The sequence below is a fragment of the Lepisosteus platostomus genome, chromosome 10 (genome assembly GCF_059453375.1).
Source record: "Lepisosteus platostomus isolate fLepPlt1 chromosome 10, fLepPlt1.hap1, whole genome shotgun sequence".
NCBI lineage: Eukaryota > Metazoa > Chordata > Actinopteri > Semionotiformes > Lepisosteidae > Lepisosteus > Lepisosteus platostomus.
Window position 1 is genome coordinate 22,306,371 of NC_142620.1, and position 13,717 is coordinate 22,320,087.

Consider the following 13,717-nt stretch of genomic DNA (forward strand, 5'->3'; position numbering starts at 1 on the left):
CTGCTTTATACCCGGTCAGACCACGAGAAGGGAAAGGAAGCAGAGCTTACTGTTGCTGGACTTGAGGTCGCGGTGGATGATGGGCACGATCGCCTGGCAGTGGAGGTAATGCATGCCACTGGCGATCTGCACTGCCCAGTCCACCAGCATGTGAGGGGGGATCCTCTTTCCAGACAGCACCCGATTGAGCGATCCGCCACGGGCGAACTCCATCACCAAGCACAGGTTGGGCTCCAGCAGGCAGACGCCCACCAGGCCCATGATGTTGGGGTGGCGCAGCATGGCGAACAGCTTGGCCTCCTGCCGCACGCTCTCCAGCGTCTGGCCCACTTCCTCGTCAGGGTCCCGCCTTGCCGCCTTCACTGCAACCTCCAAGCCACGCCACAGAGCCCGGTACACCTTCCCGAATCCCCCCACACCGATGATCTCCTCCAGGGCCAGCTCAGAGAAGTCAATCTCCAGCACTGCAGAGACAAACGCAAGGGGAAGGCTGTTAGACTGCTCTTGTTCCCTTACACACCATTCTAATGACACACTCACCGATGGCAGAACACCGACACCCTTCCCCAGTGCAAAGCAAACACACAACGCCGATGAAGGACCTGACCTGGCTTGGGTTCATTCCTGAACTGACCTGAGTGCGATCTAAATTGCAGGAATAACCATTGTGGCAGGCCATTGTGTTATGTGTGGAAATATTTTGTATAGTTCTAATGCATGTTGTGATGATCAACTCTATACAGTAAAATACCCATTCATGGTAGCGAAAGAAAGTAACCAGAGCTGTACTCTATAGACTGCAGATTACACAGTACATAGACTATAAAACCTTCCTGAAAAACCACTTTGATTCAGAGCACCATGAGGGATACATCTTGTATGTGTCTTCATGGGTGCTTTCCAGATAAAATGGTCTTTTTCAGAACAAATCAAAAATCATTACAAACCTTCATCAAACTGTGCTCTTAGAAAGATATAAGCATATTTACAGTTTTCCCACTTGTTTTTCTGTAGAATCATGTTCAACACTTCCTGTTGGAATAACTCTATTTTGCAATGCACGATATAGTATCTTCAATTAAAGACCACATACACAACTGAACATAATACCAAACTATCTTTAAAAAAAATGTTATACATGTTCAGCCACTGAAAACACTGTTCATACTTCCCCAGAAGGTAATGAAGAAAAGATACAGTACATTATCACTACACCTCAAGCCAGGTGCTTCTGCCTGTTCCACTGGACACTGGAAAGGCAACAGACAAGATCAGAATACCCTCTGGTGGGAAGGTTGCATCAGCACAAGATATTCAGTCATCAGCTTGGGCAGTTAATAAAAAAAAAGCCACTCTGCTTTCGAAAAACATGTTCCTATATTTCCAAGAAGCCCATCCCACAAGCATGAGGGTAACACCACTGGTGTTCAAGAGCACTGTGAGCTTCCAGTATGGGAAGTAAAATCAACAAACCCTTAGACTTATTTCTTGGAGAACTACACAGGCTCTCAGAAACCATGTGTATGCCCCCTTTTTATTCTAAATCAAGAGCAACTGCATTACAGTGACACCTGACCCATACGTTTTCGCTCATTGGTAGACACTCATTCTTTATTATTTCTCTAGCTGCCTCTAAATTTGGCTAATAATAACTATACTTATTAGCACTTTTTATCCCAAAGGGCTTCACAGACAGGGGACTGCCGACTTTATCCACCACTGAAATGCGGCCCCACCTGGATGACATATGGCTATCATTCTGCACCAGCAGCCCCACTGCACAGCAGATCAGGTGAAGTGAGAAATTGCTTCACCAATTGAATTAAGGGCCAAATCGTGCAATCCCAGAGTGGAATTCTGCCAGGACACCAGGTTTAACATCTCTCACAAAAAAGTGCTAGAGGATCTTTATTGACCAAGAAGACAGGACCTCAGTTTATGATGTTATTTTAAGGAAGGAACCTCCTACAGCTATATAATCATACATATGACATTGGGGTTTGGGTCCCAATAGGAAGAGCACCACCTACTGGTCTACAAACCCTGGGTCTTCTGTTCCACTTCTACCCAGGCCTGGGTTTTCTTAATATTCTGAGATCCAAAAAGACCAGGCCACAAAGGTGATAATGCATTATGCATTCTGCCTAACTCATCAGTCATGTCTTGTATCTGGACTTGTGCAGAAGAATCTGATTCAATTAATCTAAATTTACTAAATTTACTGAAGCAAGAATTTACTTGCAAGCACTATTCAAAATCAACATGACATAGTGCATCAACATGATATAACTTCAGATTTGAAGTTATGCTTGACGCTGCCAACACTGTAAACTGAAGAAGAACAACTACATTGACCCAGCAAAATCAGAAACGAGAAACGGAATCATTTGGGAAATAGAAAAACAGAATGTTTCCAGCCAATCCTCATGAATGAAGCTTTAATGAAGCAGGAAGATTTATACATGTGTTGCGGGGTACATGTGAACTGCAACCCCAACCCTAACCCTCACCCGCCTTGTGATGCAGCATCCAAGGCAGCAATTACTCTATTTCATACCCAGAACTGTGGAACTACAGTACAGTTATAAGGCTAAAATGCCAGATGCTGATGTTATTCATAGATCTTTAATGAAGATAGTTCAGTTCACACTGAGGATGAGAGCTGTACTTTCAGATTGGAGGGTTACGAATTTAAAAACAAATGGGCACAAAACTGAACCAACAACAGGCTAATTGGTCTTACCTCTGTTACTGGTAAAGGTGTGAAACTGACAGTTAAAGGTAAACTAGAATGTAACTTGCAAAATCATGACATTTTAAGAGATTTTTAAGCCAACTTGATTTTAGAAAGTTTTTGATGAGATCCTTCATAAAAGATTAATCTTCAAATTACAAACCATAGATATCCAAGGTAAAGCAGACAAGACATGGATTGAGAATTGGTTAGGAACAAGGAAAAAGTATGATATAATAAGGGGCTTAATATCTTTAAATACAGGGGTCTCCATCAATGGTCCTGGAGAGTTCTAGCTGAACTTATGGGTCACGTGTTTTTAACAACTGGCAACAAGTGTAAAATCAGACTAGGATCTGGTGTAGATTAGTACAATAGTCAAATCTGCAGATGATTTGAAATTATGCAAAAGAAATTCAAAAAGATTGAGATAAAATTAAAGTGTGCAAACACCTAGCAGATGGCAAAGTTGAGTCTTTTATGTGGGTAACAAAAATAAACTACTGTATGAATACAGTGAGAAACACCAAGATATAGCATTGTGAAAAGTTTATTATACATTTGTCGAATTCAAACCAGTCTTTACTTAAATATTCACAAATGTTTATATTTAAAACAGTTTTTTTATAAACAGTGGAGTATGAAGTAGAAAAAATGAATAATTAAGAATCAATGAATGTGAAATAATAAGTGAATCCCTAGTTTACATAAAACAATTAAGCAGCTAATTGGAATAAGGTGGATAAATATCTGTGTAACAAGTAAACAAAGTAAAGAGCTTAGGCCTACCTGTCTGTTATATGGGTAAGAGTTTGTTCTGACCATACAGATTAGTGGAACCACATAACAATCAAGAGATTTCATAGGACCTCAGAAAATGAGTAGTTGATACTTATAAGTCTGCAGAGGGTTACAAAACCATTTGTAAACATTTGTGGCTCCATCTCTCCACTGTCCAGTCAAGATCCCCCAAGAGCAACCTGGGAAATTAGCCAGGGAGTCACAAAGATCGAGAGGATCATCTAGAGGAACATCTCGAGATATGCAAGCCTCTTTCATTGCAACTAAGGTCTGTGTTCATGCCTCTACCATCAGTAAAATGCTGATTGGGAGTGGTTTTTATGGGAAGAACATCTCTACATTTCTAGAACATGTAGTGAATGTAGTGAATAAAAAATAAATATATGGACAAACAGTGTTTGGATATGTAAATATATACTGATGGAAAAAAGAAACACATTTTCTGGAATGAAAATACTAGAATTATAGCTTATGTACCTTCACAAAACGTTGTAAATTTGTTTTAAGCCCTCTGACCAGCAATACAGCTTGTGCAGTGAGGCATTGCAACTTGCCAATCACAAGAAAGCTCGTTAGGTGCACTTTTACCCAACGAGGTCCAGGTGGAACAATGCCTGATCAGGTCACCTTTGAAAAAGACTTAATTCAAAGCTTAGGTCACTGCAAGAAAAAGGCCACACTTAGTCAGTTTTCTGTGCATTCCATAATGCCTCGAATATCACAAGAAGCAAGGGAGAGGGCCGATGGCATGCTGCAGGCAGGCATGTCATGTGCCAGCATTGCCAGACACTATGGAGTAAGCCACTCTGCTGTGAGAAGGTTTCAGCAGACCGGCAGGACAGAAGACCGTCCAAGATCCGGACGCCCTTTAGTGACCACACCAGAGCAGGAGTGGCACATCAGACTAGTCCATCTGAGAGATTGTTTCAGATCTGCCACTCATACTGCTGGTAAAACTGCTGGCAGACATAATGCCCACATCAGTGACAGGACAATGAGGCTCCATGCTGATGGCCTTAGAGCAAGGCAACCTGTCAGAGGCCCTCTGCGCACACCTCCTAGACAACACACCTGACTGGCTTGGGCCAGACAGAGGCTGTGATGGCCTCGTCAGCAGTGGCATCAGGTCTTCTTCACGGATGAGTCACTCTTCAGCCTGTTCCACACAGACAGGAGGGCCAGAGTGTGGAGGAGGATAGGAGAGTATGCTGATGCCTCTGTCCAGGACCCCTGGGGTGGAACTAGAGTAATAATGTGGGCTGGCATTCACCGTACAGGCTGGACACAGCTCCACTTCATTGAGGGCAGGCTGAACAGGGTGCGTTATAGGGATGAGATTGTGCAGCAAATCATTATTCCCTATGTGAGGCAACATGACCTGGCCCTACTGCAGGACAATGCCAGGCCACACACAGCTGCTGTGTTCACAACTGCCCTAAGGAATGCTGGTGTGCAGGTGATGCCTGCCTTCTCTTCTGACCTTAACCCCATAGAGCACCTTCAGGATCTGGATCGCACCATCTGGAGATGTGACCCTTTGCCTGCAACTTCGCCAGGCCCTTCTGCAGGAATGGTACAGTATAACATCCCACAACTGCAGGTTCGGAGGCTCATTGGCTCTATGTGCCAGAGTTGTCAAGCAGTGGTGGCTACAAGAGGTGGTCACACAAGATAATGAAGCACTGCAAGACAACTGTTGTTAATGTTCACAGTTGTTATTGTTTTCCTATTATTCTCATTTGTTTATTGTTATTTCAGCATTGAAGGTTGAAATTTCAGTCCAGCAAAGAGTGTTGTGTTTCTTTTTTCCATCAATATATATTACACATATTAAATATATAAGTATAGAATCTAAATCAAGGATTGCTAAATTGTTAAATCCACTAGGAAGGTCTGATTTAGAATATGGTGTACCATTTAGATTACCACATTGTAAAAAAACATTTCAGCTCAAGAATCGGTTCTGAGAAGAGCGACTACATACATTCTGGAGCTTAAGGGAATGTCCTACACTGACAGGCTGAAGGAACTGAACCTTTTTAGTCTTGAACAGAGCGATTGCATGGGGATTTGATAAACGTATTCAAAATCCTTAGTCACTGAAAGTCAACCTTACAGACTTTGTCAGAATAAACAATGAATGATGATTCAAAAGTACTCAAGTGGGAATTACTTGGAAGTGCGTTAAAAACAGACACTTCTGTAACCAAACAGCTTTGAGGAGCATGGAACAAGCTACCAAGACATATGGTGAGGCCAATACTCTGGTTTCATTCAAGAAAGGGTTGGACCAATCTCTGATCCTTGGATCAATCAGCTACTAACTACCAAAGGGTTAGATGGGCCAAATAGCCTTTTCTCATTTGTATGTTTTTAAGTAAGCTATCGATGAATCATGCAAGCAATCCATTTAACTAAAGAACTCTGGTCCTGGAGGTTTGAAGAATACTCAGATCTAAGTTCTAAATGATCTGAGAATTACTTAATTTAATCGCCTTAATTAAAATTCAATTTAACTGATCAGATTGGAATCCCATATCTTTAGAAACTGGTGATTTAATAGTGACCTACAAAACCTGCTGGATTAGGGTTCTCCAGGAACAGGGCCTAAGATTCTTGCTTTAACAGGGTTGATGTTTAACAAATCCTACAGGGATCTGTTTTAGGTCCATTTTTCTTTTTGACCAATGATTTACTTTCTCAAACGTTGTATTGGTGTGAAGGGCACTAAAGCAAGTAAAGGACTGACATAGTTAACCATCCATCTATTTTCTAAATGTTTCAGAGTTGTGTCCAAGCAAGAAGGCAGGATACTCCCTGGATGGGACACCAGTCCATTATTATAGATGGCAACTAGCTAAATTTGTCAAAAACAGTGACAAAGGAATCACAAAAAGACTAGAGTGAAAATCACAGATTCAAAAGGCTGGCAAATGAAACTTAATGTTGGTGAGTGCAAAGAGTTCCATGCTGGAAAAGGAGCATATACAATTCTAGTGGGTAGCATATACAATTCTATACAATTTCTTGCATTAGGAATTCGTCTTTTCGCATACCCCAGCTTTTTTCTCCATGGAGACACAGACAGGGAGAGAAGCTTGGGGTCAGAGCGCAGGGTCTGCCATTGTACAGCGCCCCTGGAGCAGTTAAGACTAAGGGCCTTGCTCAGGGGCCCAACAGACTAGGATTCCTCTGCCGGCCGCGGGATTTGAACCGGCAACCTTCCAGTCACAGGCACAGATCCTTAGGCACAGAGCCACTGCTCCACCTCTGTTAGGGCCAGTAAGTTAACAACACAAATTTAACTGTGAAATGCCAGATGTCTCTCTTAATCAGAACTTCCACCAGTAATGAAATCTAATGCTAATCTCTTCATTGGCACATATTAGGAGATGTGATGTAAAATCCCAGTTAAATACATTGTTCCAACAAAACAGCATGAGTTTCTCCTTTATAGCCCACCATCTGACCTTACATTAAAGAGACTGAGGCTGCACTTACTACCTCAAATAAAGAGCAACTGTGGCAAGCTTATGGAAATTGCTCATAGGTCATCATAAATATTCACCATTAATATTTTAAAGACAGGGGAGGTGGGCAAAAAGCAGCCCAGCCTCAGTAATGCCTGTATACAAATCCTTCCATTAAATTTATCCATAAGCATTTTAACTGGCATAGATCTGAGGCCATGTAAATACAAAGGGAATGTGTAGACATTTTTGTTCGATGAAAACAACGAGCAGAGAAATTGATTCAGGCAACTCTGTGGTCTAGACAAAGGGGGGCTCTAGGGAGATTTTCTTTCTCACCGACTTAAAGACTACCCCATAGGTTAATGTATGCAGCCGAGCGTCTCTCCCAAGGTATTTCCTGCAGGCTGTGCTTGTTACAGATGAGAGGAGCCCCTTTAAGCCATCTTCTTCATTTGCTTGGTGGCAGGTAAGTGGAGGGTGGCATGATGACGCAGTGGTTAGCATTGCGGCCTCACAGTGTTGGGGCTCTGGGTACAATTCCTGGGGTGCTATCTGTGTGGGGTTTGTATGGGTTTCTTCTTGGTGCTTCAGTTTCCTTCCACAGTCCAAACACATACTGATAAAATACTGTAAAACAACTGACCCTGGTTTGACTGCATGTTTGTGACTGGTGCCCCATCCAGGGCATGAGCACACCTCGTGCCTGTTGCTCGTCAGGCTCCGGTGTGCCTAATGTCCCTCTACTCGACAGAGTAGTCAGAAAATGGACAAATGGATAGTTAAGTGGATCCCAGAATACTGTGTATGCTAACCAGGAAATGTATAGTGGAGACTGGAGCTCAGTTTATCTTGTCTGGAACAGGAAAAATGATTTCTACAGCAGTTCATTAAGAGAAAACTGAAACAGGAACTATAAGAAAGGTGCTTCTATTAGCATTGTTCATTGATTCCAAATGTTTACCATCTTGGGATAAACACAGAAAAGGTGTTTTGGAAATAAAGATTACAGCGCATAAAAAGTCCCCTTCCCACTGCATTTGTATGAAACACTTAGATTCGTTCAGCTCTGAAAAAGACACTATGTTTAGACAGAGTTTTATAGTTTAGGCCATTCAACAATACACACCAATTGCATAGCATTGTTACCCATTTCAGGTTTTAAAAGCTGTTAGCTACTGCCGAGTCTATACAAATGAAACAGGAAACAAAATACCAGTCAAATTACATCAAACAGCAGTACCTTGGCTGTTCATCTGTTCTTAAAAAACAGCCTTTGACACAGCTGGGAGTTATAAATACACACATGCATCTACTTGTACTGCTTCTCTAAAACATTGCACTGCATCACTCACCTGCTAATTTCAACAACCTGTACTACAAGTGCTTCTTATTCTGATAACCTGCCCCCCCTTCCCTCAGTGATAATTTTATCACATTACTTACACTTCTGCACACAGTACGATCTGTCACAATATTCTGCATGACTTCCATTTAACAGTAGAGTAAAACTAAGGGGAACAGTTTGGCATATCCTAACCGTTCCTTCAGTGCCAGCTGTTGTCTCTGAATATATACAGTATTTGCCTGCAGACCTTTATATCAGAGACATGGGTGGCTTGCCAGTCAAAAGTAGCTCAAGATCTGTCATGTCAGCAGATCAGTGCCATGGTGGAACTAATCTGTTGAGCACCTGAGTCCAAAGTATTTGCTTATTTATCAAGATGTGCCCTAGAGTATTAAATATGACAAAAGTTAATAAGAATGGAGGCCACTAGTATCTTTATTATTTTGCCTTTAGGTAACCTTAAGCCCCTTAAGAAATAATGCCAGCCCCTTATTTACAACATTTTATTTCCAAGTGGGTCCTTACATGCCACTAGTACATATTGCCAGTAAATTCTGCAATGCAAAGCATTTCATAGTCATTTACTACTTGCCTTCAGTGAGGTGAGACAGACCTGGAGCAAGATTTACCTTGGCTTTACATCTCCAATTTGCTAATGGCAGGGCTATAAATCTATCACATCTCAGTGAAATAAAGGAAATGCCATGACGCTCATTGCATAATATTGTTAAAAGCAGATCCTCCTCAACTTGCTCCTTTGGGGAATTTTGAATTAGTCTTTAGAATTCTTAAAAAAAACATATGCCTCCTGGGTATCTTATAAATGTAAAAGCATATTAATACAACTTGGTTATTATTTACTATTTTGTGAGCTTTCATGTGCACCCATTTACAGTATTGTTGCAGTGCATTCTACTAGAATAATTAGGTTGAAGTTCTTTGCTGAAGAGTACAACAGAAGTTGTACTTACTGTTTGTACTTAGTTTGCTTACTGGGCAGCTTTACAGATCTCAATAAACTTAAGCTTATTCTCAAGGAATTCCAGTGAATGAGTGAAACATACACAGCTCTTCATGCAAACAAGCACCTCATATTTTCCAACTGTCCATTTACAGTACATTGATGAACTTATATCAGATTTGGATGTGCTTATTAAAACCCAAAGTCTCATGAGAATTCTGAAGATATCAACCAAACCCCACAAGTTACCAGGCTAGTTGAGGCCTTGAGTTTTCTAAGCTTTCATTTTAAAGAATGTCTATGCATTAAATTCATAAATAATTTGAAGACCGTGATAAGAAACCACAACATTTTTTCATTCTACAAGATTTTAGCTACAGAGGTCTGCCCATTCCTAATGAAATTCAAAATAAAATTAGCAATTGCAAATACTGGAGTAAAAAATAATATATATAGATTGAAGTTCTCACAATTCTCACTTTCCTGTTAGATGGGTATTTTTCATTTCTCAAAAAGACACATTTTTGATAGAAGGAATGTTGTAGCAAACTACCACACAAATGTAGTTCCTCTTTAAGAATCAATTTCACTCTAAACTGCTATACTTTACTGTCTTCTTTCCATACACCAGGATCATTATTTGTACTGTTTTAATAATCTCTTGCTTGTTCTTAAAAGCCCTGGAAAACTGCTAGCACACATCTGCAACTACAAACTTCATTTCTTATCACTGACAACAAATTCCCACAAACTACTTTTCAACAGTCAAATACTTCAAAAAAAGACTAGGATGCCCCATTAAGACAAGGTGGTTAGGGCATCATTCACTAGTGAACTGAACCCATTTATTAGATGAATCTCAAGACCTTCTCTCCTTTCGCATTCATTAGAATACAAAAACTGAAACAGATTAATGCCTCAAAGGTACTGTAATATTAGTTTTGGGGTGACTGTAATATTGTTATTTCTATAAAATACACAAAAAACAGCGAACTTCACTTACACTGTACCTCAATGGTGGCAGAAAACTCACTGAGCCTTAATGAACCCCCCCCTAAGGTGCGTCTGAGCAACGACCCAGAAAGCCTACAATAATACACTGAGGACAAGTACAACCTCTAAAAGGAAAGGCAAGAATTCTATAGCCTCTGGACGGCGAGCAAGTGTTAGCTGAAGCTGTCGTTTCATTACGTCTCGGAAATCAACAGCTTTGCAGCTGGTCTGTTCAAGAAAAATCAAATTCTAAACCAAAGAGTTACGGATTTGGATACGTAGGTGCGAAGCAAGGCGGGGTTAGGGAGCAGAACAAGGGCATCAGCTTCACGGCCTGGAGAGCAAAACGAGAACAAAAAAAAGGCTGAGGGGGGTGGGGGAGACCGAGCCCACATGGGGTGGCTGGTGAAGACAGCGTCAAGAACGCACAAGCCGTGTCTTTCCGTACCTCGAGGACAGGGGGATCAGCTGTGAAAGCGGTAAGCAATTGGGCAGCGAGTCTTATCAATTCATCGTATTACTATTAGCATGTCGACATGAAACTGGGTGCGGTCAACTCACAGCTTGCACGAATGGGACTTGCCCTGCACAGCTGAATGCTTTAACCCCATACTTAGAAAAACAAAGGCGCAGAAACAGCAACCCACCATCCGCGTTTTACACGTACTGAAATTACGAGATATGATATGACACGTCATTTTTGTAATAATAATCACAAATACTTTGCAAAGGTACGTACGGTGTAAAGGGTGTGCGGGGCAGTTCGAATAGTCCTCCGCATCCTTGCCCTGCAGGTTTCTCGAAATGCAGTGTCCGCTCCTCACGTAGTTGCTGGGAAAAATGCCCACCCGGTCTTCTATCATCCCTGTCCACCAGCCCTCATCCCCCGAAACTAACGAGTCCTTCGACAGCACCTCGACCACGTCCCCCTTCCGTAAACTGAGCTCATCTTCGGCGTTAGCATCGTAGTCAAAGACGGCCGTCCAGTAGCCAGAGACAGCGGGGACTGAGGCTGGGGCGGCGGCAGTGCCATCCTGGGGGCTCTGCGGCCAGGCAACAGCTTCTGCCTCCGCCGCGATCTCGGTGTTGGATGGCTGGGCAGCAGACCCGATGACACTTGAGTTATTATTAAAAGGGGATTTGAAGGCATCCATTGAACCGATCCATAGGGGCAGCCTGGATTATCCTGGCGGCTCATACACCTGGCTTGGGACACAAGGGTCAGTACCCTTAACAAAGCCGCTGAAGCAGAGAGCTTGCAGAAGTCCGTAGCAGTGTTTCCAAAAAACGTGTCATTTAATCACGATTTCAGGTCTCGGTCCTCCCCGGGACATACAGAATAAAGAACGCAAGTCTCTGTATCGGAATTGCAGCTTTGCTATTGCCCAGTTCTGCTTGCATCCATCGTTGAAAGCCATCAGCAAATGACCCGCCCAGTTTTTTTCACCATTGGCTCTCTTTTTCAGCAAATCGCTCGACTCAGGTTTTCATTGGCGAATTCTTCCTTCAATCACAAGCACGCCCTACCTTGTTCCCAGGCTCAGGCCTGCCCCCTCCTTGTTGATCCACCACGCCTGGCCGCTGATTGGGCATCACCAGCTGTCAATCACAAACATAGCGTGCACCTGAGCCAAGCAACGGTGTTTCATCGCGGCGAGATTTGGCATGAAAAAAATATTTGAAGGTTAGCGATATATGACAGGGTGTTTTTTTATTCTCCTTCCCTCTAGCACACCACTTGTCATTCCACCATTCTTTAGAATTACAAATAAAAGTGTCATTTTTTTTCTATGTACATCCAAGACCTTCTTTCTTATTCGCTTGTCTGATCGTATTTAATATTATTTTATGTGTAATACACATTTACTAATTTTGACTCAACTTCCACAGTGTTTTTCACTAAAAGAATTAAATGTTTCTCAGCTACGCCTATTTTGTCTAACACTTTATGTTTGTTGTGTACTGATTAATCTTAGTGATAGCTATGAATTTTTAGTGAATTGAGAGCTGTAAAAGAAAAGGTGTCGTAGAGAGACTTTAACAGAATTGGACAATTAAGAATTCACATACCAATCAATTTAGAGAAAAGCAATCAAATAAATTTCCCAAGTGAAATGAATGTCCTACATCGAAAGGCTTAAAACCAAATATTGTAGTTATCCACTCAGCCTCTGGAGTGGTCTGCTCCTGTGATATTTCCTCTTTTTGCTCTGGCTTACCTTTTCTCACTTTTTCTTACTCTAACATAGCTGAGCTGTGAGACCCCTGCTATTTCTCTATTAGCCTGGGATTTTCTGAAGAACACCTCATGTCTCTCTGTTCTTCTCCCTTGCCTTTACTTCCTCCATGAGTAGCACGCCTCTCTGTAATTTTAACGTAAACAAACCTTCTCCATGAATGAGGAAAACAAAACCTTGATTTCACAAAGTGCCCCAAACATGTTGGTTGTCACAATATTTTAAACCATATCTGGTATGTAGGTTAATTGGCTCCTGAGATTGAGTGTGTGCATGTTTGTGGCTGTGTGTACACTGCAATGGACTGGCAATCCATCCAGGGTGAATCTTGCCTTGTGCCGCCCCCCTGCAACTCTGAATTGGATGGATGGATGAATGCAGTTTTTCTTCATCAGAGAAGAAATCTATACAGTGGCTTGATTGAGGTATTCAAAATCCTCAAAGCCATGGACAAAGTCAAGGTCTTCTTCAGAATCAACAGTCCAACCCAAACTAGATAACACAAGTGAAAACGGCTTGGTAGGCCATTTAAAACTGAAAACAGGAGGCACTGTGAGAGTATGGAACAAATTATCCAGCCATGTTGTTGAAGCTGATACTCTGGCTTCTTTCAAGAAACAGCAGGATGAGATCATACTAAATACCAAATATGATAAATTGGTATCCACTCTTTTTCAACATTTCTTATGTCCTTTTGTTAATAGAGCAGTCTCTGGACTTATTACCCAGAGTGCCCTTCTTCATTCATTCGGTGGATCTTGCAGGGTGTCAAATGACCAATGACCTTGGGGATAGCTGCATAGGAGAAGCATGTCTGCATACCTCAGTCTCTCTTGGGTAGATGTGGATGTCACTACTGGAGAGCCCAGGTTTTAAACAACTGGTGAAAACAAATGGGATTTATCTATCATGAATAAGAAACAGTCAATCTATATCTTTTAAAGCTAGAACTGTGAAAATCTAACAGTAAAATTTAGTCTTTCCCAAGCACACATAAGACATTTCTCTCAGAGAATCAACAAACAACTCAAAGTAAATGCTAATGAAAACTTCTGCAAGTAATACTATAAAACACAGCAAGCCCAATGCTGAAAAGAAATAGGTGCTTGAAACCCACTTGCTTCAAATACACTGCTTTAGGGATCTGACAGATTTCTAAACACAAGAAACAAC

At 41.7% G+C, this 13,717-nt stretch overlaps 1 protein-coding gene across 1 annotated transcript in view; it reads right to left on the reverse strand.

Annotated features, from left to right (window-relative positions):
• map3k9 (mitogen-activated protein kinase kinase kinase 9) overlaps window positions 1–11,718 on the reverse strand; it is a 43,597-nt gene extending 31,879 nt beyond the window's left edge. Inside the window, exons 1-2 of the mRNA XM_088648818.1 lie at window positions 11,047–11,718; window positions 51–464 (exon numbers count right to left, since the gene is read on the reverse strand). Coding sequence (XP_088504944.1) covers window positions 51–464; window positions 11,047–11,461 — 829 coding nt within the window. The 5' untranslated portion in view covers window positions 11,462–11,718. The remainder of the gene's footprint in view (window positions 1–50; window positions 465–11,046) is intronic.
• Between the last annotated feature and the right edge of the window lie 1,999 nt (window positions 11,719–13,717).